The following is a 24,058-nucleotide window of genomic DNA, read 5'->3' as shown; positions in this document are numbered from 1 at the left end:
TTCTTAACATTAGATATCTTCCTTCAGCTGTTTTGAGCATTTAAAATGTAGGAAGACAGAATTTGTTTGAGTTAGCATTGTAACGATTCTGTGTGTGTGTGTTCTAAGTTATTTGCCAGTTTAAAGAACAAAAACTATTTCTTTTATTCTTTTTCTGATCTAGAACTAGATCTAGAAGCTCAGTGCTTCATTAGTAGCTGATAGTGTCTTGGTGTGATTCTTTTCTCTTGCCTTTACGTATGGCATTTCTCTATTTCTCCTTTTCTTTAGTATTCTGAATTAATACATAATGAAGCATGTATTAAGATTATTACTTGGTAAACAACAGTTCTCACTGGTTTGAAGAATAAGTGCTGGAGGTGTAAAGACTGGAAAGGAAGAGCAGATAGACTAGATTATAAATGGCTTTAAAGGTCAACTAAAATTTTATGTTTGGTCTTAGAGGTGAGAGGAACAGGAGTTTTTGGATAGGGAGTGTCAAGTTTAGACCTATGATAAGCATATCACTTTGCTGGCTCAATAGACAATGGACTAGAAGTGGGGAGAGTCTCATGACAGGTAGTTCAACTAGCTAGCTATTGACAATAACTCAGGTGTAAGGCAAGGAGGATTTGACCCAGGATGATAGCAATGTGAGAGGAGAAAAGGTGGTACTGTAGTGAAGAACTGAGAATGTTGCTTAGGTTTTGCCTGTGGGGGAATGGAAGAATGGTGATTCAATAATTTTCAGTGATATCGATACTGGCCTCCTTGTTGTTTCACAAAGAAGATACTACATCTTTTTGGTCTGGGCATTTTCTTTGGTTGTATCCTATGCCTAGCATGCTCACCTTCCTCTCTGCACTCTGCCTCTTGGCTTCCATGACTTTAAGGTTCAGCTAAAATCTGTTTTCTGCAAGAATCTTTTCCCAATTCCTCTTAATTCTTGTGCCTTCTCTCTTTTTATTCTTTCCTATTTATCTTGTTGTATGTATTTGTTTGTTTGTGTCTCCCACATTAGATGGTGAGCTCCTTAAAGGCAAGGATTGTCTTTTGTTTCTTTGTTCCCCCAACTCTTAGCATAGTAAGGTACACAGTAGCCAATCTATAAGAGCTTATAAAGAAAATTCTAAGAAAATTTTAAATTAATTCACAAAACTTTAGTTTAGATTTACTTTTGAAAATATATTCCATAATATGTTTTTAGGAGGAAGATTGAGATAACAAAAGGGCAAATGATATATACGAGTACATAAAGGTTGAGAATTAGTGAATTGTAGCTTCAGGAAAACCTGTTTGTCTAGGTACTCACTGGTTAAAAATAATGCAATTGTTTAATTAGGGTCAGATTTTTTCTCTTTTTACTGGACTTTTTTTTTTTGTAATGTGTATGCAAATACTGATGATTTGTGTAGGTTTATTTTATGTACAGCAATTTTGCTGAAGTTAATTTCATCTGGTTCTTTAGTTTATTCTCTATACCATCACATTATTTATAAAGGGTAATAGTTTTCTTTCCTAATTATTTATTCTAATTTCTTTAATTTCTTTTCTCTTACTGCTATAGCTAGAATTACTAATACAGGATTGAATAATAGTACTGATAATGGGCATCCTTGTTTTAGCATTTATCTTATGGGAAAACTTTGAGATTGTCCCATTAGAGATAATACATGCTAATGATTTTAGATAAATACTAATCATTTTAAGGAAAGTTCCCTTTAGTTCTATATGTTGTAGTGTTAAATAGGAATGAATGTTGCATTTTGTCAAAAGCTTTTTCTGTTCTATTGATAATCATATGATTTCTGTTGGTTTTGTTATTGATATAATCAATTGGTCTTTGTGTGTGATTCTTGTGATATATTACTTTAAACTCATCGGTATTCATTAGGGAAATGGATCAAAGGGTATATAATTTGCTTGCTCTCTTTCTGCTTTTTTCTATTATAGGTATCAACTTATTTTTTTATAAAAGGTATTTTATAGGACTCTTTCTTTGCCTATTTTCCCAAATAGTTTATGTTGTATTGAAATTAATTGTTCTTTTAATTTTTAGGGTGTTAAATAGGGTAAGTTCTTTTGTTAAGATTGATTATTTAAATAGTCTGTTTTCTCTTCTGTTAATCTATATATTTATATTTTTGTAAATATTCATTCAGTTAGCTTAGATTATCGAATTTCTAATCATGCAATAGGTTCAAATATTCCTAATTATTACTTTAATTTTCTCTTCATTTTTGGTGTTTACCCCTTTCCTTTTAAAAAGTGGTAATTTGATTTTCTTCTCTTTTTGTGTCAAATTAAGCAATGGTTTATCTGTTTTACTGTTTATCTATTTTACTGTTTTTCTTCATAAAAATCATCTCCTAGTTTTATTTATTGGTTCAGTCATTTTCTTTCAGTTTTATTAATCTCTTTTTTGATTTTCAGGATTTCTCATTTGATATTTAATTGGGAATTCTTATTCTTTTTCTAATTTTTTAGTTGCACGCCCAATTCATTGATCTGCTCTTTTTCTTTTTCTATTTTATTGATGTGTTTAGAGATATAAAATTTCCCATAAGTGCTCCTTTGCCTTTATCCCATAAATCTTGATTGTTGTTTCATTGTCATTGGTCTCTTTATTGAAATTTCATTTGTTTTTTGACCCATCTATTTTTTTTGACCCATCTATTTTTAAGATTAAGCTATTCATTTTCCAATTAATTTTTAATTACATGGTCCTTTATTTTTAAATGTAATTTTTATTTCATTATGATCTGAAAAGGTTACATTTATTTTTTCTGCCTTTTCTGCATTTTATTGTGAGACTTTTTGCCCTAAAACACGGTAAATTTTTCGGTACGTTCCATGTGCTGCTGAGAAAAAAGTTTATCCCGTTCTGTCCTAGCTGACTTTCCTCCAGAGGTCTATCATATCTAACTTTTTTGTTTATATTTTGGTTAGATTTATGTAGTTCTGAGACTGAAAAGTTGAGGTTCCCCACTGATATAGTTTTTCTGTGTATTTCTTCCTGTTTCTCATTTAACTTCTCCCTTAGAAATTTGGATACTTTACTGTTTTATGCATCTATATTTTTTACTGATATACTTCATTATCTATGGTTTCTTTTAGTAAGATGTAATTTTCTTCCTTTTGTCTCTTTTAATTAGGTCTACTTTTGCTTTTGTTTTGAGATCATGATTGCTACTTCTTTTTTTTTACTTCAGTTGAAATGATATCTGCTCAAGCCTTTTACCTTTATTATGTGTTTGGCTCCATGCTTCACATGTGTTTTTTATAAACAGCATATTGGAGGGTTCTGATTTTAATCCACTGCCTCCATTTTATGGGTGAGTTCATCACATTCACCTTTTTTCTTTTTTGGCTTTTGCTATAGTAGTGTTAAATGACTTGCCAAAGGTCATACAACGCAGGATTTGAACAGGTCCTTCTACCCCAGGGCCGATGCTCTATTCACTGTGCCACCTTAGCCACCCTGTGTAACTCTGAAGAACTATATCTCTATTAGGATTGGGTAGCTGATTCTTGATTGTAATTCAAGCTCCTTTGCTTTTGAGAATCACATATTCTAAATCCTCTGATCCTTTAAATTTGAAGCTGTTAAATATTGTTATTTTGAATGTGGTTCCATGTTATTTAAATAGTTTCTTTTTTTGTTTTACAGTATTTTCTTTTTGCCTTGAGAGTTCTAGAATTTGGATATAATCCTCTTTCAGGAGGTCATTGGTAGATTCTTTCTTTTTTTTTTTTTTTGCAACATTCAAATGGTTTATTCACACTTTTGAATGTACTATAAATAAGTGTTTCCACTATGGAAAAGAATGTTATGAGTGCAGTACATATGACTGGGAATGGGTTTGCTGAAGACATCTTCCAAAGGGTAAAAGCTTAGAAAACAACCTGGAGGCTGGAATTCAGTTCTTTATATAAAGTCCCTTCTAAAAAAAACCCCAAAATGAAACAAAATAAAGAAAATAAAATGAAAGAAGGTGAGGCCTGCGAGATGATTTATTTCAGTAACACATCCTGGCCCTTGGTGTCTGCTCTGGTTTCTGTCTCGGGCTCGTTGGGGCTCTTAGGCTCTTGGCTGCCTTCCTTCTCCTCCTTCACCGTCAGCTCCGAGAGCTTTTCTACCACTGCTCTTTTCTTGTTTCTTTCTTCTATCTCATACCTGCATTCTTCAAATTTCGCCTTAAACTTCTGGGCATTTTCTGCGTTGAGGAACCGAATGGCCAGCAGCTCCGGCTTGGGGATTTTATCTGCAAAGTCTGCGTGTGTGTTCCAGACCCAGGCCCTGTCACTGCCTGCATTGGGCTTCAGTTCCATCAAGGGCGTTATATAGCGATTGGCACAGATCTTCTCTCATGAGAAGGCGAATCGTGCCTTTGTCCTTGTGTTTCAGCAGCTTCACGTCACCCGTCCCTCGCTCTTTCCATTCTGGAAGGTCATTCTCAGACGCAAATGGGCACAGCTTGGCTCGCATCTTAAAGAGCTCTTCTTCATCTTCCTCCAGGGTCTTAATTTCCTGCTCCGGAAGAGACGCTATGGGTTCAAACATTGGATCATGGTTTGAGTCATCCACGTGCTCGGTGGACATGTCGTGTTCCTCATGAGCTTCCTTGGCGGCTGCCATAGGGGCGGGGGAGCGGGCTGATGCGGAGGCGGCTGGTCCCCGCGGCGGTGGCCGCGGCTGGTCCCCCGGCGGTGGCGGCGGCTGGTCCCGGCGGCTGGTGCCGGCGGCGGCGGCGGTCGGTGCGGCCCGGGCCCTGCTCGTCTGGCGCTGGCGCTGCCTCGGCCCGCGTTTACCTCAGCTCGGCCCCGGCGGACCTGGCCCCTTGACCCCGGCGGCGGCCAGAAACACGCCCGCCAGTAGATTATTTCAGTTGCCATTTTACTTTCTGGTTCTAGGATGTCAGGACAGTTTTCAAATTATCTTTGCTCTTTTTCCAAAGAGATAGTTCACATTTTCTTGTATTTTTTCTCTTTTGATTTTACTTGATTCTTGATGTGTAATGGAGTTATCAGCTTCTACTTGCCCCATCCCACTTTTTTTAAATTTTTAAAAATTTTTTTGTAAGGCAAATGGGGTTAAGTGGCTTGCCCAAGGCCACACAGCTAGGTAATTAATTATTAAGTGTCTGAGACCGGATTTGAACCCCATCCCACTTTTTAAGGAATTATTTTCTTCAGTGAGCTTTTGTATCTTCTTATTCATTTAACTAATAATATTTTTTTTTATCAATAATATTTTTAAGGGATTTTTTTGAATGAATTTTTGTGCATCTTTTTCTATTTTTTTCTGCTGTTAACTCTTTTTTTTTCTATTCTCTTGTAATAACTCAATTTTTTCTACCTCATTTGCTTTTTAAAAATCTTTTTTTAGGGTCTTACTAGAGTTCCTTTGTGGCTTGTGTTCAATTCATATCATCTTAGAGGCTTTGTATTTTTACAGTGTTGTACTCTTCTGAATTTGTATTTTGATCTTTTCTGTTTCCACAGTGACCTTTTATGAAAGGTCAAAGGTCTTTTTTTCCCTGAACTCCATCTTTCTTCCTTCCTTTCCCCTTCCCACCTCCTGCTCCCTCCATTTTCTAGCCAATTTTGTGACTTTTAAAGTTGAGTTCTGATCCTGGTGTGTAGTTGCTACTTTTCAAAGCTTCTTATATTAGTGACTGAGGGGGCTGCCTGCTGATCTGTTTCACCAGTGTTTCTGGGCCTAGTCACTTGCCTGCTTCTGTTGGACTTCCAGGGCTGGTGCTTGCCTGATGCTGGCGCAGGGCCTTCAGGCCTGCCTACTTGCTTACTGCATCAATGTCTCTGGGATTAGTCATTTCTGCTCTAACAGAGATCTCTAAACCTGGCCTGACACCTGATAGCCAAGGCTAACAGAAGCCTCACAGCTGACCCATTATACCTGTGGCCAACTTTGCCAGTCTGCAGAGCCTTGGTTACGGACCTGTTCTGTGTGAGGAATCTTCTTCTTTCATGCTAAATTGACCCCTTCTTTTCTACTTAGTTGAAAATGACTTAGCTTTGGTCAAGTAGCCATTATGTCTTAGAAGTAGGACTTGAAATCATGTTTTCCTGATATCAAGACAAACTCCATAATGCCATTCTGCATCTTTGAATAAATTAGAAGGCAAATGTCTTTCAGTGGAATTGGGAAACAAAATTGCCACTTGGATTTTCCTTTAAATCATTATGCCCTTGGATTGGATTCAGGAAAATACATAGATTTCATTTTCATGGTAGTTCATTGCATGTAAGATTGAACAGATTTTTGAAAAAGAATTTATTTAGTAGCAAGGAAAATGTCTTAGACTCATTTTCTTTCCTATCCATTCCCTTTGTCAGAGGGAGACCTTGTAAGTTTTGAGGATTCAGAGGGCATCTTTCCCAATATTACTCCAGTTAACAGCGGTATTTTCAAGTCACATTTCATGCTCAGCAAGAAAGCTGCCCCACATCTAAAAGGAAATGAATGTGTTCTATATAAAAGGAAGGAAAGAAAGTCTTAACAAATAGTTATTATCCTTTTGTTGTGTATGTTCTCTGAGTTTGAGTTCACTTTCTCTAATATTCTGTTCTGTTAGGAAAATATGTCAAAAACTTTTCAGGGGAGAAGGATGATTCAATATCAGTATTTCTTACTATACCAATTTAGTAGATACTCCTAAATAACTTTGCCTGATTAATTGATATTAATGATAATCATGTGAAAGGACTGGTGAACCTTCTAACCATAGAAGCACATCCCACAACCCTTCAGAGGGACCCCAGGAAAGTCAATTTCCTATTATATCTGTGTTAGGAGTAAAAGCCTCAGTGTTTATCAAAAGAATACAGATTTTCAAATATGCTAAGTTTATCTAAAGAGTTGCAGTCATAGTTGTAGTTTCTTAGTATAGTCTACCAATAATCAAAATAATTTTAAATGTAGTATATTTAAGTATCCAAATGTGTAATTAGTATCTTTTTATATTACAGGATGAGCCCAGTTATCGATGGACAAGGGATGATCATCCCATAAGTAGACAGCCTGACTATAGGTAATAAAAATAATTTCTATTAATATAACTTCTTCCTTACCTCTTAGGTGTGTTTTATCAGATTCCATTTTTGATGATCAGCATCTGCATTTAAATTTCAGATGTCTAAAATTTTTATTGAGGTGGTGATATTTTTTCATGCAACAGAATTTTATTATATTTCTTTTACAGCCATGTTTTTATATTTGTCACAGTAGTACTATGCAGTACATTCATGAATGTTTTCCAACATATAAGGTATTTGAGTAATTACAACAGTATAAGAAGCTTCAATCATCCTCTCTTGATTTATGGAATGAAGCAAAAATCCAACAAACTATTTAGACCATAGTCAAAATTTTTCATATTTTTATACTTTGATGAGTATATTCTCTATGACCATTGGATCAAGTAGTAACACATACCTCAGAATCCTCCAATGCCATCAGTGTACCAAAACCTTTAGTTATCCAGAAAACACAGTTATTCTCTATCCTTGAAAATTTTACTTAAAGGGAGAGTTTGTGGGTGTGGTGTGTTTATGATAGACATAGTGCTTGGTATATAGCGTTCATTTGATTTATTGATCATTTGATAAGATGTATAGTAAACAGATATCCAATTCTTTGGCCAGAAAGATCAGGGTTTACTACCTCTGATGTATTTAATACACATAAACATTCACAAAATTCACAAAAATTTTGTTTTCTTCTTTGTTAATTTTAGTTTTAGTTAGTGAAATTCATAGATTTAGAGCTAAAAGGGACATTAGATTTCATCTTTTCCTATTACTTGACTCTTTGACTTCACATTTAGTACAGGATTTCAATTTTGCTTAGGTTATCCAATAGAGTTCTAGTCAGTCTTAGTTTGCTCAGTCATATTTTACCTTTGATTAACCAAAGCAATTTTAATGATATATGCCAGCTATGTGATTCTGGACATGTTACTTTAAATTAATGCTCTAGGTAACTCTCCAAGACTGAATTTCAAAGAATATATTGACTCCACATTGTTAGGGAATTTACTGAGGAGTTTCTACACCAGTGAAAACACAGGTCCAGTCTGTGTTCATATCATGATTTACATGTGTATATATGCATGAAGGTATGTACACAGAGATATATAGATGTGTATGTATTATATGTGTTTTCTTGATGAAATCTAAGAAAATGTTTATTTTCTTTTTTTTAAGGAAAAGGAGCATTTTTCTTTCCAGATTTAATAAACATAAGTAAAGTTTTCTTAATTTGTAGTAACATTCATTTCTTTAGCATGCTTCCTGTTTATAAAGCATTATTAAGCCAGTTACCTGGGGTATCAAAGGTTATCCAGTACATTCCCCCTTTCTACAAATGAATAAAATAAAGCCCTAAGATATTAAATAACATGCTTAAGGTCACATAATTAACAACAAAAAGAAAGAATTTAAATCTGTGTCCTCTAACTCTAAAACCAATGATCTTTGCCTCTGTAATTAATATAATTTTTTTTTACCTTTAGATAGTAATTATTTATTACATCAGTAAATATTTATTGAGCACCTACTGGAAGCATCTAGACCTGGAGTCAGGAAGACTCATATTCCTGAGTTGAAATTTAATCTCAGTCACTTACTTACTAACTGATTGATGCTGAGCAAGTCATTTAACCCTGCTTGCCTCAGTTTCCTCATCTGTAAAATGAGCTGGAGAAGGAAATGACAAACCACTCCAATATCTTTGCCAATAAATCCCTAAAGGAGTCACAAAGAATCAGTAATGACTGAAAAATGCCTGAAAGCACCTATTTAGCTTATATTGATGATATAAAAGAGAATCAAAAGACAGTCCCTGACTCCAGGTAGCTTTAAGTCTGATAGGGGAGACATCATGTAACAAATATATACAAAACAGACCTATACAGGCTAACTAGATCTTGTCTGTAGTGGGTACAAGACACAAAAAGAGTTAACTGAAAAAAAAATATTTAAGAGGTTTAAAGGTTAGAGGCTTAATAAAGAAAGTAGCATTAGATTTGGTCTTTGGATGGATAGGAATTCAGCCAGTAAAGGAAAGAACATAATATTTAAAACGTAGGAAAGTGTGAAGAAAGAACTGAAAAAGGCAGAAATTGTTGGAGGTCTCGGAGAATGAAAGTCAAATCCATTTATTTGATTTATTTTGATAATAGGGTACATTAAAGGGATTAATATGAAATAGATCTGCATGGATGAATGCAGCAGGATGAAAGAGAACCTTGAATGTCACGCAAGAATTTAAATTTTACTTGGTAGGTAGTAGTGAGTACAAACTAAGTATGTATTGGAATTGCTTCTAATTTTGTATGAGTGATAAATAGACAAATTAAGGTGTAATTAAGGTAAATGTTTTCTTGTTTTTCTTGAAACTCTAAATGATCATATTCCCTTATGAAGAACTTAATCAATAAACCTAATCTCATATCTTTACATTAGAGTTTTTATTATTTAAAATATGAGTTGATAGTATTACCAAGTGGTCAGATAAATTTCATAAGTTAGCTCCTTTGTCTTTCAGTGTTATTTATTTTTATGCTTTCAAATTTGGAGTTGATTATAAAAGTTAATATTTCACTATTACTTACTTTTAGTGATTCTATATTTTAAAATTTAAGAAAATGATGAAATTGTAACTAAGTACATATTGCATAAAACATGAAGTCTTTCCTCACTGGCAGCCTATTAGTATTGTAGTACTTTTGTTTGTCTTGGGAGACTTATTATTTTATAGCCTACACCCATTCACATACATATCAAGGAAAGATGGCAGTTTTTGAAAATTATATCTAATTTTCTATCTGTATGATCTTGGCATATTTTGCTAAAACAACATCTTCATTTAATTGCTAAGTAAACTGGTAAATATACTTTAGAATACATATTAATTTTTTGCATAGCCTCCAGCCTATATATAAATAATTTCATAAAAAGGGTATCTCTGTTACTTATTAAAATGAGAAATTTTAGAAATATTTTAGAAATATTTTTGAAACTGAATTGTATCTAAGATACCTATACTGCTTATTAAATTCTTCCTTTTTTAGTTATATTTTTAATGCTTACAATTTTATCTTGCACAATCATTTTCAACTTTTACCTAGTCAGTAATTCTTCTCCTCTATAATCATGAAAGATGTTTTCTTCCTTGTTCTTCTGATTTGTTCATGATGTGTGACCTTTTGTACCTCAGTCATTCATTGGGAGTATATGTTAGTCTGTATGTCCCTACATAAATAGTATGATACAACCTATATTGTATATATTGTGAGAGATTGTGTAAACCTAATTGTAACTAGACTTCTTTCCAGTTTCTTTACCAGCTCTTTTCAATAATTATTACTTACTTTACATGTTTGGTTTTTGAGTTTATTGAACATTTATGTTTTTAAACTTAATTTTGTTGTTACATTTTTAAGTTCTAAACTGTCTCCCTTAGAAGATCACTATTTGACACAGATTTATTAATAATAATGTTTTGTCCTTCATTTTTGAAGAAGACCACAACATCAGGGAGGTAATGCCATGACAAGCACATTAATTGGATGGTGCTGCCTCCGGGAGGCTGAAGTTCTTTGGCTCTGGCGGGCCGCCCCTCCGACCCGGGGACGCAGAGCCTTTTTACTCTTTTCCAGGTTATCTTGAATAGGAGAACTACCTCACTGGGTCCCTTTTGTGGGTTCTGTCTCTCGAAAATTTTAGAGTCCTTTTATCAGAGGGTTCCTAAGATCTGATCCCTTCTTGTTGCCATCTTGGCTCCGCCCCCACCACTCTATTTCTTAGCCAATACCAAACAGTTTTGATGACTGATGCTTTATAATATAATTTTAGATTGGTAGGGCTAAGCCACCCTCTTTTGTACTTTTTTTCATTAAGCTCCTGGCAATTCTTGACTTTTTATTTCTCCATATGAATTTACTTACAATTTTGTCTAACTCGTTAAAGTAATTTTTTGGAATTTTGATTGGATTGGGCACTAAACAGATAGTTTAGTTTTGGTAGAATTGTCATTTTTATTATATTCGCTCTACCTATCCATGAACAGTTGATATTTGCCCAGTTATTTAAATCTGATTTAATTTGTGTGAGAAGTGTTTTATAATTGTTTTCAAAAAGATTCTGAGTCTGTCTTGGCAAATAGACTCCCAAATATTTTATATTGTCTGAGGTTAATTTGAATGGGATTTCTCTTTCTAGCTCTTCCTGCTGTTTCTTGCTAGACATATATAGAAAAGTTGAGGATTGATGAGGGTTTATTTTATAACCTGCAACTTTGCTAAAATTGCTAATTGTTTCCAGTAGTTTTTTAGATGATTTCTTGGGATTCTCTAGGTAGACCATCATGTCATCTGCAAAGAGTGGGAGTTTTGTCTCTTCCTTCCCAATTCTAATTCCTTTAATTCCTTTAATTTCTTTTTCTTCTCTAATTGCTGACGCTAGCATTTCTAATACAATATTGAATAGTAGTGGTGATAATGGGCACCCTTGTTTCACCCCTGATCTTATTGGGAATGCCTCTAGCCTCTTCCCATTGAATATAATGCTTATTGATGGTTTCAGATAGATACTGCTAATTATTCTAAGGAACAGTCCATTTATTCCTACATTCTCTAGTGTTTTTAATAGGAATGCATGCTGTATTTTGTTAAAAGCTTTTTCAGCATCTATTGATATGATCATATGATTTCTGATAGGTTTGTAGTATACTAACAGTTTTCATAATATTGAACCAACCCTGCATTCCTGGAATAAATCCTACTTGATCTTAATATATTATTCTAGTGATGACTTGTTGTGGTCGTTTTGCTAAGATTGTATTTAGGATTTTTGCATCTATATTCACCAGGGAAATAGGTCTATAATTTTCTTTCTCTGTTTCTCCTCCTGGTTTAGGTAACAGTACCATATTGGTTTCATAGAAAGAGTTAGGCAGAGTTCCATCTTTCCCTATTTTTCCAAAGAGTTTATATGGGATTGGAACCAGTTGTTCCTTAAATGTTTGGTAGAATTCACTTGTGAATCCATCAGGCCCTGGAGATTTTTTTTTAGGGAGTTCAGTAATGGCTTGTTGAATTTCTTTTTCTGAGATAGGCTTGTTTAGGTATTTAATCTCTTCTTCATTTAACCTGGGCAACTTATATTTTTTTAAATATTCATCCGTTTCATTTATATTGTCAAATTTATTGGCATAGAGTTGGGCAAAATAATTTCCTCCTCATTGGTGGTGAGTTCACCTTTTTCATTTATGATACTAGCAATTTGGTTTTCTTCTTTCTTTTTTTAATCAAATTGATCAGAGGTTTATCAATTTTATTGTTTTTTTTCATAATACCAACTTTTGGTTTCATTTATTCAATAGGTTTTTTGCTTTTGCTTTTATTAATTTCTCCTTTGATTTTTAGAATTTCTAATTTAGTATTTAATTGGGGATTTTTGATTTGTTCTTTCTCTAATTTTTTTAGTTGCATGTTTAGTTCATTGATTTCCTCTTTCTCCAATTTATTCATGTAAGCATTTAGAGCTATAATATATCCCCTGAGAGTCACTTTGAATGAATCCCATAGGTTTTGGTATGTTGTTTCATTATTATAATTATCTATCTAGGATAAAATGGTTAATTCTTTCTATAATTTGTTTTTTTGGTCCACTCATTTTTTAAAATGAGGTTATTCAGTTTGCAATTTCTTCTGGGTGTATATCTCATTGGCCCAGCATTACATATGAGTTTTATTGTGTTTTGATCTGAGAAAGATGTATTCACTGTTTCTGCCTCTCTGCAGTTGATCATTAGGTTTTTATGTCCTAGTACATGGTCAGTTTTTGTGTAAGTTCCATGCACTGCAGAGAAAAAGGTATATTCCTTTCTATCCCTATTCAGTTTCCTGCATAAGTCTACCATGTCTAATTTTTCTAACAATCTATTTACCTCTCTAATTTCTTTCTTTTTTGTTTTATGATTTGAATTATCTAGATCTGATAGCGGGAGTTTGAGGTCTCCCACTAGTAGAGTTTTGCTGTCTATGTCTTACTGTAGTTCTTTCAGTTTCTCCTCTAAGAATTTGGGTGCTTTCCCACTGGGTGCATATATATTCAATATTGAAATGACTTTATTGTCTATGGTCCCTTTTAGGAGGATAAAGTTTCCTTTCTTACCTCTTTTAACACTATCTATTTTTGCTGCTGCTTTGTTTGAGATAAGGATTGCTACCCCTGCTTTTTTTGCTTCAGCTGAAGCAAAATATATTTTGCTCCAACCTTTTACCTTTACTCTATATGTATCTCTCTGCTTCAAATGAGTTTCTTGTAAGCAGCACATTGTAGGATTCTGGTTTTTAATCCACTCTGCCATTTGCTTACGTTTTACGGGATAGTTCATCCCATTCACATTCAAGGTTACGATTACTAATTCTTTATTGCCCTCTGTGCTATCTTCCCTCTGTTTGTATTTTCCCCTCTTCCCCTCCTTTTATCCATAGTCCCCAGTATTTTGTTTTTGAAAACCACCCCCTTCAGTGTATTTGCCCTCCTATATATCACACCCTCCCCTTTCTTTCCCCTTTCCCTTTTTCCCTTTTCCCTTTTCCCTTTCCTTCCTTTTGTTATTTCCCCTACTCCCCTTCCCTTTCTCTGTCCCCCCTTCCCTTTTCCCCTTTTAATACTTGAAAGTTTAGATGCTTTATAAGTTAACTGAGTATGTGTAGGTCGACTTTAAGCCAAGTCTGATGAGAAGAAGATTCAGGTGTTTCTCCTCTGCTCCCTTCTTCCCCACTGTTACCACAGGTTCTTTGTGTTATGAGATTTACCCCATTCAATCCCCTCCCTCCCTCCTCCCATCTCGTTCCTGTCCCCCTTTTTAGGGAGATCGTGTTTTCTTTTTTTAAATCATTCTATGTAAGTCATAGAAAATTCTGAGTGTCTGTCCCTTCTAGTTCTATATATTCTATCAAATAGAGTCAAAATTCCTGATAGTTATTAGAGTCTTTCTCCCAATTGGGGTTAAAGCCAGTTACATCCCATTAGATTTTAGTCTCTTGGATAATTCATGAATGTCCATCATTTCTGGCTAGGTGTATTCTCTCTGTTAGAGTTACATTTCTCAAAGTTTATGAAAATCTCCCCCCCCCCCCACCCCCCATGCTGGGATATAGCCAGTTTCAACTTACTGGATTGCATTTTTTTTCCTTTTACTGCCCCCCCCTTTTACCTTTTCATGTGTCTCTTGAACCTCTTGTTTGATGCCCAAATTTTATATCATCTCTGGTCTTTTCATCAGAAATTTTTGGAATTCTTCCATTTCGTTTAATGTCCATCTTTTTCCCTGGAAGAGAAGGCTCAGCTTTGCAGGTAAGTAGATTCTTGGCCGCATTCTAAGCTCTCGTGCTCTTCGAAATATCTCGTTTCCAGGCCCTTCGATCCCTTAAAGTTGATTCAGCCAGGTCCTGAGAAGGCTCAGCTTTGCAGGAAAGTAGCTTCTTGGCTGCATTCCAAGCTCCTGTGCTCTTCGAAATATCTTGTTCCAGGCCCTTCGATCCCTTAAAGTTGATTCAGCCAGTTCCTGCTTGATCCTTACTTTGGCTCCTTGATATTTAAATTGTTTCTTTCTGGCTGCTTGCAGGATTTTCTCTTATATCTGATAGTTCTGCAGTTTTGCCACAACATTCCTTGGTGTTTTCATTTTAGGATCTTTTCCTGGTGGGGATCGATGTACTCTTTTAATAACTACTTTGCCCTCGATTCCATGATATCAGGGCAGTTTTCCATCAGTAGATCCTGTACTATTAAGTCCAGGCTTTTTTTCCTCTTCAATGTTTTCAGGAAGTCCTGTAATTTTCTGGTTGCCCCTCGATCTATTCTCGAGGTCAGTGGTTTTGTTGATGAGGTATTTTACATTTACTTCTATTTTTTCTATTTTTTGATTTTGTTTAACTGATTCTTGCTGTCTCATGGAGTCATTAGTTTCTGTAGACTCCATTCTTTTTGGGGGGAGGAGTTTTCTTCTTTAACCTTTTGCAACTCCTTTTCCAATTGGTCAATTCTACTTTTGAAAGAGCTTTCCATTTGACCAGTTGAGGTTTTGAGAGAATTAATTTCTTTTTGCATTTGCTCATTTGAGGATCTGAGAGAATTATTCTCATTTTGTAATTGTCCAATTGATGATCTAAGAGGTTTATTATCCTTTTGTGTATCTCCAATTGTACTTTCTAAGGTGTTGTTTTCTTGTTGCAAGGTATTAATTTTCTCTCCCAAATTTTTAAGCTCCTTCCTTATTTCCTCAAGGAAGTCTTTCTGTGCTGGAGACCAGGTTGTATTCTCCTCAGAGGTTCCAGGTCTCTCTGAGTTGGCGTCTTTCCTTTCCAGGAGTTTTTCTATGTATCCACCTTTTCGCTGACTCTTCTTCATTGTGTTAAGACCTTGAGTTGGGGGGGGTGGTTCACCTTCGACTTGGGATTGCTAAAGGCTTTACTGAGTGCAGTTTGTCTGGCTGGCCCGTAGGAGGTGCTGGTTGCCCTCTCTGGGGTGTCTGTGAACTTGGTTGAGAGGCCTTCTCTCTTTGTTTGAAGGGCGGGGTTGGAGCTATTGAATTCTTTTGCCTTCAGTCAATGGTGGGCTTTACCCTGGCCTGAGGTCATTCCTCAGCTGGGCTGGTTCTTCTGCTCACACACCAGGGCCTGAGGCAGAAGTAGTTTGCATTTGTTTGGGAAGTGGTCTCTGTGCAATGGAGGCCTGCACTCAGAGTTTCTTAGATCCTAGGGATGGTGTCTGCAGCAATCCTGCACCAGAACTCTCCCTCCAGCCTGCTCCCCGAGCTCCAGGGTGACAGCATGAACACCAGTGCCTCTGCTTCCCCACGGACTCAAGCCCCTTTCGTCCAGCCCCACCCCTGATCCTGCAGGTCTGGGGCTGATCCTCCCTCTGAGCTCAGACTCACAGGCCTGAATTCAGCCAAAGCTGCTGCAGGAGACAAATCCTGAGGTAGATGTTCTTTCTCCTGGCTTTTCTTTCTGGGTTTTGTGGATCGGATTTCTTTAAAGAGGTTTGTTTCATGTGATAGATGGGGAAGAGATCAGGAGACTTTAGAACTGTGCCTGTCTTCTCTCCACCATCTTGGTTGGAAGTCCCTCTAATATAGATTTTAACCTATAGTCATCTTATGCTTGTTTTCACATTAGCCATAAGTGTAAGATGAAACAGAAGAAATCGAAATAAAGCCCACCATAAAAAGGGGGAAATTGTATGCTTTTATCTACTTTCAGACTCCTTAGTCCTTTCTCTGTAAGTGGATAGCATTATCTACCATGAATTTTTTGGAATTGTCTTGAATCATTGTATTTCTGATAAGAGATGTGAATACATCTGGTCATCACACCATATTGCTGTTATGGTGTACCATGTTGTTTTAGTCCTGTTCACTTCACTCAGCATAAATTCATGTAAATTTTTCTAGTTTTTCTGAAAATTGACTCCCCATCATTTCTTATAATACATTAATTGATCTTAATTGATCAGCATTGCCTGAATTTCAAATTCTTTGCCACCACAGAAAGAACCGCTATTAGTTTTTTTAAAGTTTGGTGTTAAATGACTTGTTGAAGGTCACACGGCTAGGTAATTGTTATGTGTCTGAGGTCAGATTTGAGCTCAGGTCCCCCTTACTCCAGGGCTGGTGCTGTATTTACTGCACCACCTAGCTGCCCCTGCTATTTGTATTTTTGCAATTAAGGATCCTTTTCTCTTTTGTGATGTCTTTGGAATATAGAATAGCAATATTGCTGGATGAAAGGATATGCATACTTTCATTTGACATAGTTCCAGTTGCTCTCTAGAATGACTGGATTAGTTCACAACTCCACCAATTAGTGTCCCAATTTTCCCACATGTTCTTCAACCTTTATCATTTTCATTTTTCTGTCATATTAGCCATAAATATTTTAGAACATAAAAAGTTATTTTCCTTTTATGCTAATCACCTTCGAAAATAGACCTTTTAGTGGTATTGCTAGATCCAGGAGTATGCATAGTTTTATGACTCTTTGGGAGCAATGTAAGATTGCTCTCTAAAATGACTGAATCACTTCACAGTTCCAAAAACAGTATATTAGTGTCCCAACTTTTCCACATCCCCTCCAACATTAATCATTTTCCCCTTCTACCATTTTAGGTAATCTGATAGGTGTGAGATGTTTTAATTTTCATTTCTCTAATAAATGATGATTTGCAGTATTTTTTCATATGACTATACACTTATCCCTTGCACATTTTGGGATATTAAGGGTATGGTATCTGGAAAATTCACATAAATGTTTTTAAATCTCCCTTTGTACCATAGATGTCTGGGGAGTCGGGAATCAAGTAGCAGTTTTAACTTCAAAGTAAGGAATATAGATGGCAACCTGTAATTCCCCTGAGAAGAGGGTTTTGACATTCTTGGGCAGGGGTGTGGCTGTAACCTGAAAACCACAAAAAAAGATAGAACCCCAACATAATCTTAGGTTTTGAATAAAATTTTCATGGTTGACATTTCTTGGGAACAGGTGTTTCCTGAATTCAGTCTTTGAATTATTAGGATCATTGTTTCTTGTGATTATATCTGCGACTGTCTTGGCAGTATAAAAACCATTTTATAATTATTTTCACATAGGTCTCTCAGGATTGACCTTAGACACTGAACCACTGAGAAGAACTGCATCCTTTATAGTTGATCATCTTAAAATGTTGCTGTTAATGGGCACAATATTTTCTTGGTTCTGTTCATTTCACTAAACATCAGTTCATTCCAGTTTTTCTATGTGTAGCTAAAGTTTGGCCACTCATGGATTTTTTTTTAATTTATTTATTTTGAATTTTGCAATCCCCCCCATCTCCCCCCCACCCAAAAAAGGTAGTCTGTTAGTTTTTACATTGTTTTCATGGTATACATTGATCCAAGTTGAATATGCTGAGAAATCATATCCTTAAGAAAAAAAATTAAGTATAAGAGATAGCAAAATTAATTATAATGGTTTTTAAAAAATTAAATGTAATAGACTTTGATCTTTGTTCAGACTTCAGAATTTTTGGATACAGATGGTATTCTCCATCTCAGATATCCTAAAATTGTGCCTGATTGTTGCACTGATGGAATGGGCAAGGCCATTAAGATTGATCGTCACCCCCATGTTGCTGTTAGGGTGTACAGTGTTCTTCTGGTTCTGCTCATCTCATTCAGCATAAGTTCATGCCAATCCTTCCAGGCTTCCCTGAGTTCCCATCCCTCCTGGTTTCTAATAGAACAGTGGTGTTCCATCACATACATTATACCACAGTTTATTTATTGATGGACAGTGACTGAATTTCTAATTCTTTGCCACCACAAACAGGGATGCTAAGAATATTTTTGTACAAGTGATATTGTTACCCTTTTTTCCCCTATAATCTCTTCGGGCTATAGACCTAGTCCACTCATAATTTCTTACAGAACAGTAAGTAATACTGCATAACTTATTTAGCCAACCATTCTCCAGCTGATGGGTGTCTCCTCAATTTCCAATTCTTTGCTGCTATAAAAACAACTGCTATAAGTATTTTTGTACATGTGAGTCTTTTTCCATTTTTTATGATTTCTTTGGGTATAGGCTGGATCAAAGAGCATGCAATTTTAGTCCCTTTTGTGTATAGTTCCAAATTTCTCTCCAGAAAAGTTATAGCAGTTCACAACTCCACCAACAGTGTCCCAATTTTTCCATATGCTCTCTCCAGTATTGATCATTTTCCTTTTTTGTCACCTTAACCAGTCTGATATGTATGTGGTGATAACTCAGAGATATTTTGAATTGCATTTCTTAGGGCAGCTAGGTGGACTTAATAATTACCTAGCTGTGTGACCTTGGACAAATCACTTAACCCCATTGCCTTGCAAAAACCAAAAAAAAAAGTTAAATTTCATTTCTCTAATCAATAATGATTTGAAACATTTTTTCATATGACTATAGATAGCTTTAATTTCTTTATCTGATAACTGCCCGCTCATATCCTTTGACCATTTATCAATTGGAAGATGACTTTGTAATCTTATAAATTTGATTCAGTTCTATATATATTTTAGAAATTTGTACTTTATCAGAAACATTAGCTATGAGAATTGTTTCCCAACTTTACATATTCCTTTTAATTTTGACTGCAGTGGGTTTTTTATTTGTGCAAAAGCATTTTAATTTAAATATAGTTGCATTCATCCATTTTGCAATTTATAATGTTTTCTCTTTTTTGTTCATAAACTTCTCTCCTCTCTCTAGATTGGACAGATTATGCTCTTAATTGATCTATGATATTATAACCACTTAGACCTTATTTTGGCATAGAATGTGAGATGTGAGTCTATGACTAGTTTTTGTCATACTATTTTCCAGTTTTCCCAGCAGTTTTTGTCAAATAGTTCTTATCCCAAGTATAACATCATATCATCTTGCAAAGAGTGAAAATTTTGTTTACTTAATCCTTATTCTAATTCCTGTTCCTTAATTCTTATTCTAATTCATTTGTAGTTTTTTGCTTATTCCCAAACCAAACATTTTTAATACATTATTGAATAATACAAATGATAATGGACATCCTTGTTTCATCCCTGATCTTATTTGAATATAGTTTATCCTAATTGCATGTAATTTTTTTTAGGGGTTTTTTTTTTTTTTGCTAGGCAATGGGGTTAAGTGGCTTGCCCAAGGCCACATAGCTAGGTAATTATTAAGTGTCTGAGACTGGATTTGAACCCAGGTACTCCTGACTCCAGGGCCGGTGCTTTATCCACTGCTCCACCTAGCGGCCCCCTGCATATAATGTTTAATGATGGTTTTAGAGAGAAACTGCTTATCTTTTTTTTTCTCAAGACAGTGGGGTTAAGTAGCTTGCCCAAGGCCACACAGCTAGGTAATTATTAAGTGTCTGAGGCCAGATTTGAACTCAGGTACTCCTGACTACAGGGCTGGCACTCTATCCACTCTGCCACCTAGCTGCCCCAAAACTGCTTATCATTTTAAGGAAAACCATGCTTTCTAGTTTGTTTTTTAAAATAGGAATAGTGGCTATATTTTGCCAGGGACTTTTTCAGCACCTGGTGAGAGAATTATTTGATTTCTGTTAATTTTGTTATTGATAATATTCAATTGTTTGCTTTCCTAATATTGAACTGTCCCTACATATGTGGTATACATCCTACCTGATCATTATTATCCTAGTAATAACTTGTATTCTCTTTGTTAAAATTTTATTTAAATTTTTTGTAGCAATATTCATTAGGGAGATTTGTCTATAATTTTCTTTGTTTTTGTCCTTGTTGCTCTGGGGTGTGTGTGTGTATGTGTGTGTGTGTGTGTGTGTGTGTGTGTGTGTGTGTGTGTACATACATACACACACACAGTTTGGTAGGGTTTTTCCTTTGCCTATTATTCCAAATAATTTATTTAATTTTGGAATTATCTAGTCTTTACTTTTTCTTATATATTTTATTTATTTTGAATTTCACAATTTTTCTTACATTGATGTAGGTTGAATGTGATGAGAGAGAAATCATATCCTTAAGGGGAAAAAATAAAGCATAAGAGATAGCAAAATTATATTATAAGATAAAAGATTTTTTCAAAATGTTAAAGGTAATGAATAGTCTTTGGTTTTCGTTCAAACCCCACAATTCTTTCTCTGAATACAGATGTCATTCTCCATTGCTGATAATCCAAAGTTGTGCCTGATTGTTGCACTGATGAAACAAGAAAGTCCATTAAGGTTGATCATCATCCCTGTGTAGCTGTTATGGTGTACAATGTTCTTCTGGTTCTGCTCATCTCGCTCAGCATCAGTTCATACAGATCCTCCCAGGCTTCCCTGAATTCCCACCCCTCCTGGTTTCTAATAGAACAGTAGTGTTCCATAACATACATAGACCACAGTTTGTTCATCCATTACCCAATGGATGGACATTCACTCAATTTCCAATTCTTTGCCACCACAAACAGGGCTTCTATGAATATTTTTGTACAAGCAATAGTTTTAACCTTTTTCATGATCTCTTTAGGGAATAGACCCAGTAGTGGCATTGCTGGATCAAAGGGTATGCACAATTTTATTGTCCTTTGAGCGTAATTCCAAATTGCTCTCCAGAAAGGCTGGATGAGTTCACAGTTCCACTAACACTGTATTAGTGTCCCAGATTCCTGACATCCCTTTCAACATTGATCATTGTACTTTCTGGTCATATTGGCCAGTCTGAGAGGTGTGAAGTAGTACCTCAGAGATACTTTAATTTTTATTTCTCTAATAAGTAGTGATTTAGAGCAATTTTTCATATGATTATGGATTGCTTTGACTTCCTCATCTGTAAATTGCCTTTACATATCCCTTGACCATTTGGTCTTTAAATGTTTGGCAAAATTTTCTTGTAATTCCAACTGTTCTTGATGCTTTTTTTTTTATTTAGGAAATTCATTTATGGCTTGTTCAATTCCTTTTATTAAAATAAGTTCATTTTGATATTCTAGTTCCTCTTCTCTTAAAGTAGGCAGTTTCATGCCATTGTAAGTATTCTTCCATTTCACTTCAGTTGTTTAGTTTGTAGGGCAAAACAACTGAACTGAGTGAAACAACTAAAAATTGTCTTGATTTTATCTTCATTAATTATATATTTTTCCTTTTTGTTTTTGGTTTCTTTTTATAAAAGTACCTTTTATTCCTTGGAAAAGGTATTCTTTTCTACCATTTACTTCTGTCCAGATAACTATTATTTCCAGCTTATCTAAAATTTTATTCATTTCCTTGGCTTCTTATTTTTTTATTAGATTTATCATGTTTTGAGGTAGAAGATTGAAATTCTTTACTATTAATATTTTTGTTATATATTTCCATCTATAATTCTGTTTTTTCTTTAAAAATTTGGATGTTATAGCATTGATACAGCTCAGCATCAATACTACTTCATTATTTGAGTACCTTTTATCATAATGTAGGTTCCCTCTTTTCCCCTTCACATTATGATTGCCACACCTACTTTCTTTTGTAAATATAAATATTTGTTTTCCAATTATATACAATAGTAGTTTCTACCAATCAATTTTTGCAAGGTTTGAATTTTACATTTTTTCCTCTTTTCCATTTATTTCCATGATATGGTATATCAAAATTGAATGTTTTGAGAGAAAAAAACATGTCATTAAGGAAGAAAGGAAATATTAGAGATAGCACAGTAATGTAATACATAAGACAACTTTTTTTTTTAAGAATTGAAGATAGTAATCTTTAATCTTCATTTAAACACCATCATTCTTTCTCTGGATACAGATGGTATTCTCCCACACAAATCCCCTAAAATTGTCCCTGATTATTGCACTGATGGAGTGAGCAAGTCCGTCAAGGTTGACTATCACCCCATGTTGTTGTTAGAGTGTACACACCTGCTTTCTTTGCATCCACCGAAGCATAATCTTCTATGCTAGCCATATATCTCCCTTTTGAGTATGAGTTTTGTGAAGAACATATTGTAGGATTCTGGTTTTCATCCATTGTGCTATTCATTTTGTTTTATGGTTGAGTTCATCCCATTTACAGAGTTAATTATCCTTCTCTTTTCTTCTCCCTTTACCCTCCAAATTCTTGAGTTGCATATCCTTCTAGCAGTCTCCCCTTGTCTTTCCCCTTGTTCCCTGCCATTTCTCTGCAAATTAAGACTGTTATATCTTTCTAAATGTATATTGTTCCCTGTGATCCCTGCTGCAGCTTTAAACTTTAGCTTACTCCTCTGCCCCTGGAACCAAAACCTAGGACTCCATGAATGGTCATGGTCAACAAGCTCCCTACTCTCTACAATTATATTCAGTGTCATATGCTCACTGTTCTTCCCCTACAACCACAACCTGGGACTATATCTAGTATCCCAGCAATCTTCCCAGGTCAGATATCCTAACACCCATATTGTCCAAAAGATGAAAGTTTCTGAAGCTGACGCTGTTGCCCCCCAATGTTTGAGGTGTTTTTGGTTTGTTTTGTTCATTTTAATCAGGTTAGACCATCATCCAGAGGAGGTCAAATGTTTCCTAATATCCTCTTTTACTTACAAAGCTTGAAAATGCTTTACCTCAACCTGTACTTATTTTTATGATTCAGCTAGGGGCTTAGAGCACTGGCTTTGGAGTAAGGAGTACTGGAGCTCAGCTCTCTGTGTCCTGGGACTGGTATCATTCTCAGCTTGTTGGAGCTGCTGTCCCACAAACCTCACCCCCCATCATTTCCCCCCACCCTGGGCCCCTCTCCTTTCCTCTAGATGTCTGGGACTAATTTTCTAGGGTGAGGAGAGGACAGGTTGGGGGGAGGAGGCAGGCCTGTTATTGAGGAAAAGCTGCCTTGAGGAGCTTAAGATGATAGTGGCACTGGTAACAACTGAAGCTCAGAAACTGCTGCACCAGATGAATGTTCTGTTGGAGCAGGAGTCCAAATATCAGCCAAAGGTCTGTAGCTGGAGACTAATTCAATCTGCTCATGATAGTAACCTTCCTTTGACTGCAAGACTGTGGGATTTCAAAGTGAAAGACCTTCTTAGCCTTACTAAGTTCTTTGGTTTTGATTCAGAGACTTTTTCTCTAACTGTGAATTTACTGGACAGATTTCTATCTAAAATGATTTTTTTTTAAAAAGAAAGTAAAATTGTTAAGGGATTCACCTAAAAGTGTAAGAACAAGCTCACAGGGGCAGCTAGCTGGCGCAGTGGATAAAACACTGACCCTGGAGTCAGGAGGGCCTGAGTTCAAATCTGGCCTCAGACACTTAATAATTGCCTAACTGTATGACCTTGAGCAAGTCACTTAACTCCATTGCCTTAAATAAATAAAAATAAAAAAGCCCAGAAATCTTGAACATTATGAAGAGTAAGGAAAATTGTCCTCTAACTTATATGATATTATATTATTGACATAATCAAGTAAGCTATTTTTGTTTCAAGTCCTGGAGGAGAAAAGTGAAGGGTCTTGAAGAAAATACCTTTCTACATTGTTTGTTTGGAAGAATTAATTGT

The 24,058-nt window shown here is 35.4% G+C and overlaps 1 protein-coding gene and 1 pseudogene across 6 annotated transcripts in view; one reads left to right on the top strand and one right to left on the bottom strand.

Moving 5' to 3' along the window:
- Positions 1-24,058, top strand: part of PPHLN1 (periphilin 1) — a 199,037-nt gene that overhangs the window by 67,609 nt on the left and 107,370 nt on the right. For all 6 annotated transcript variants that reach the window (XR_012470211.1, XM_074194718.1, XM_074194717.1 and 3 more), the window contains one exon: positions 6,973-7,034. Coding sequence is in view for 5 of the 6 variants with exons in the window: in XM_074194718.1 (XP_074050819.1) it covers positions 6,973-7,034 (62 nt within the window). In the remaining variant the exon portion in view is untranslated. The remainder of the gene's footprint in view (positions 1-6,972; positions 7,035-24,058) is intronic.
- On the bottom strand, positions 3,994-4,618 carry LOC141493985 (ran-specific GTPase-activating protein pseudogene; annotated as a pseudogene).

This window comes from Macrotis lagotis, chromosome 7 (assembly GCF_037893015.1).
Source record: "Macrotis lagotis isolate mMagLag1 chromosome 7, bilby.v1.9.chrom.fasta, whole genome shotgun sequence".
In the NCBI taxonomy this organism is placed as follows: Eukaryota; Metazoa; Chordata; class Mammalia; order Peramelemorphia; family Peramelidae; genus Macrotis; species Macrotis lagotis.
Note: the sequence above shows the minus strand (reverse complement) of the source record. Positions and strands in the feature narration are given on the sequence as shown.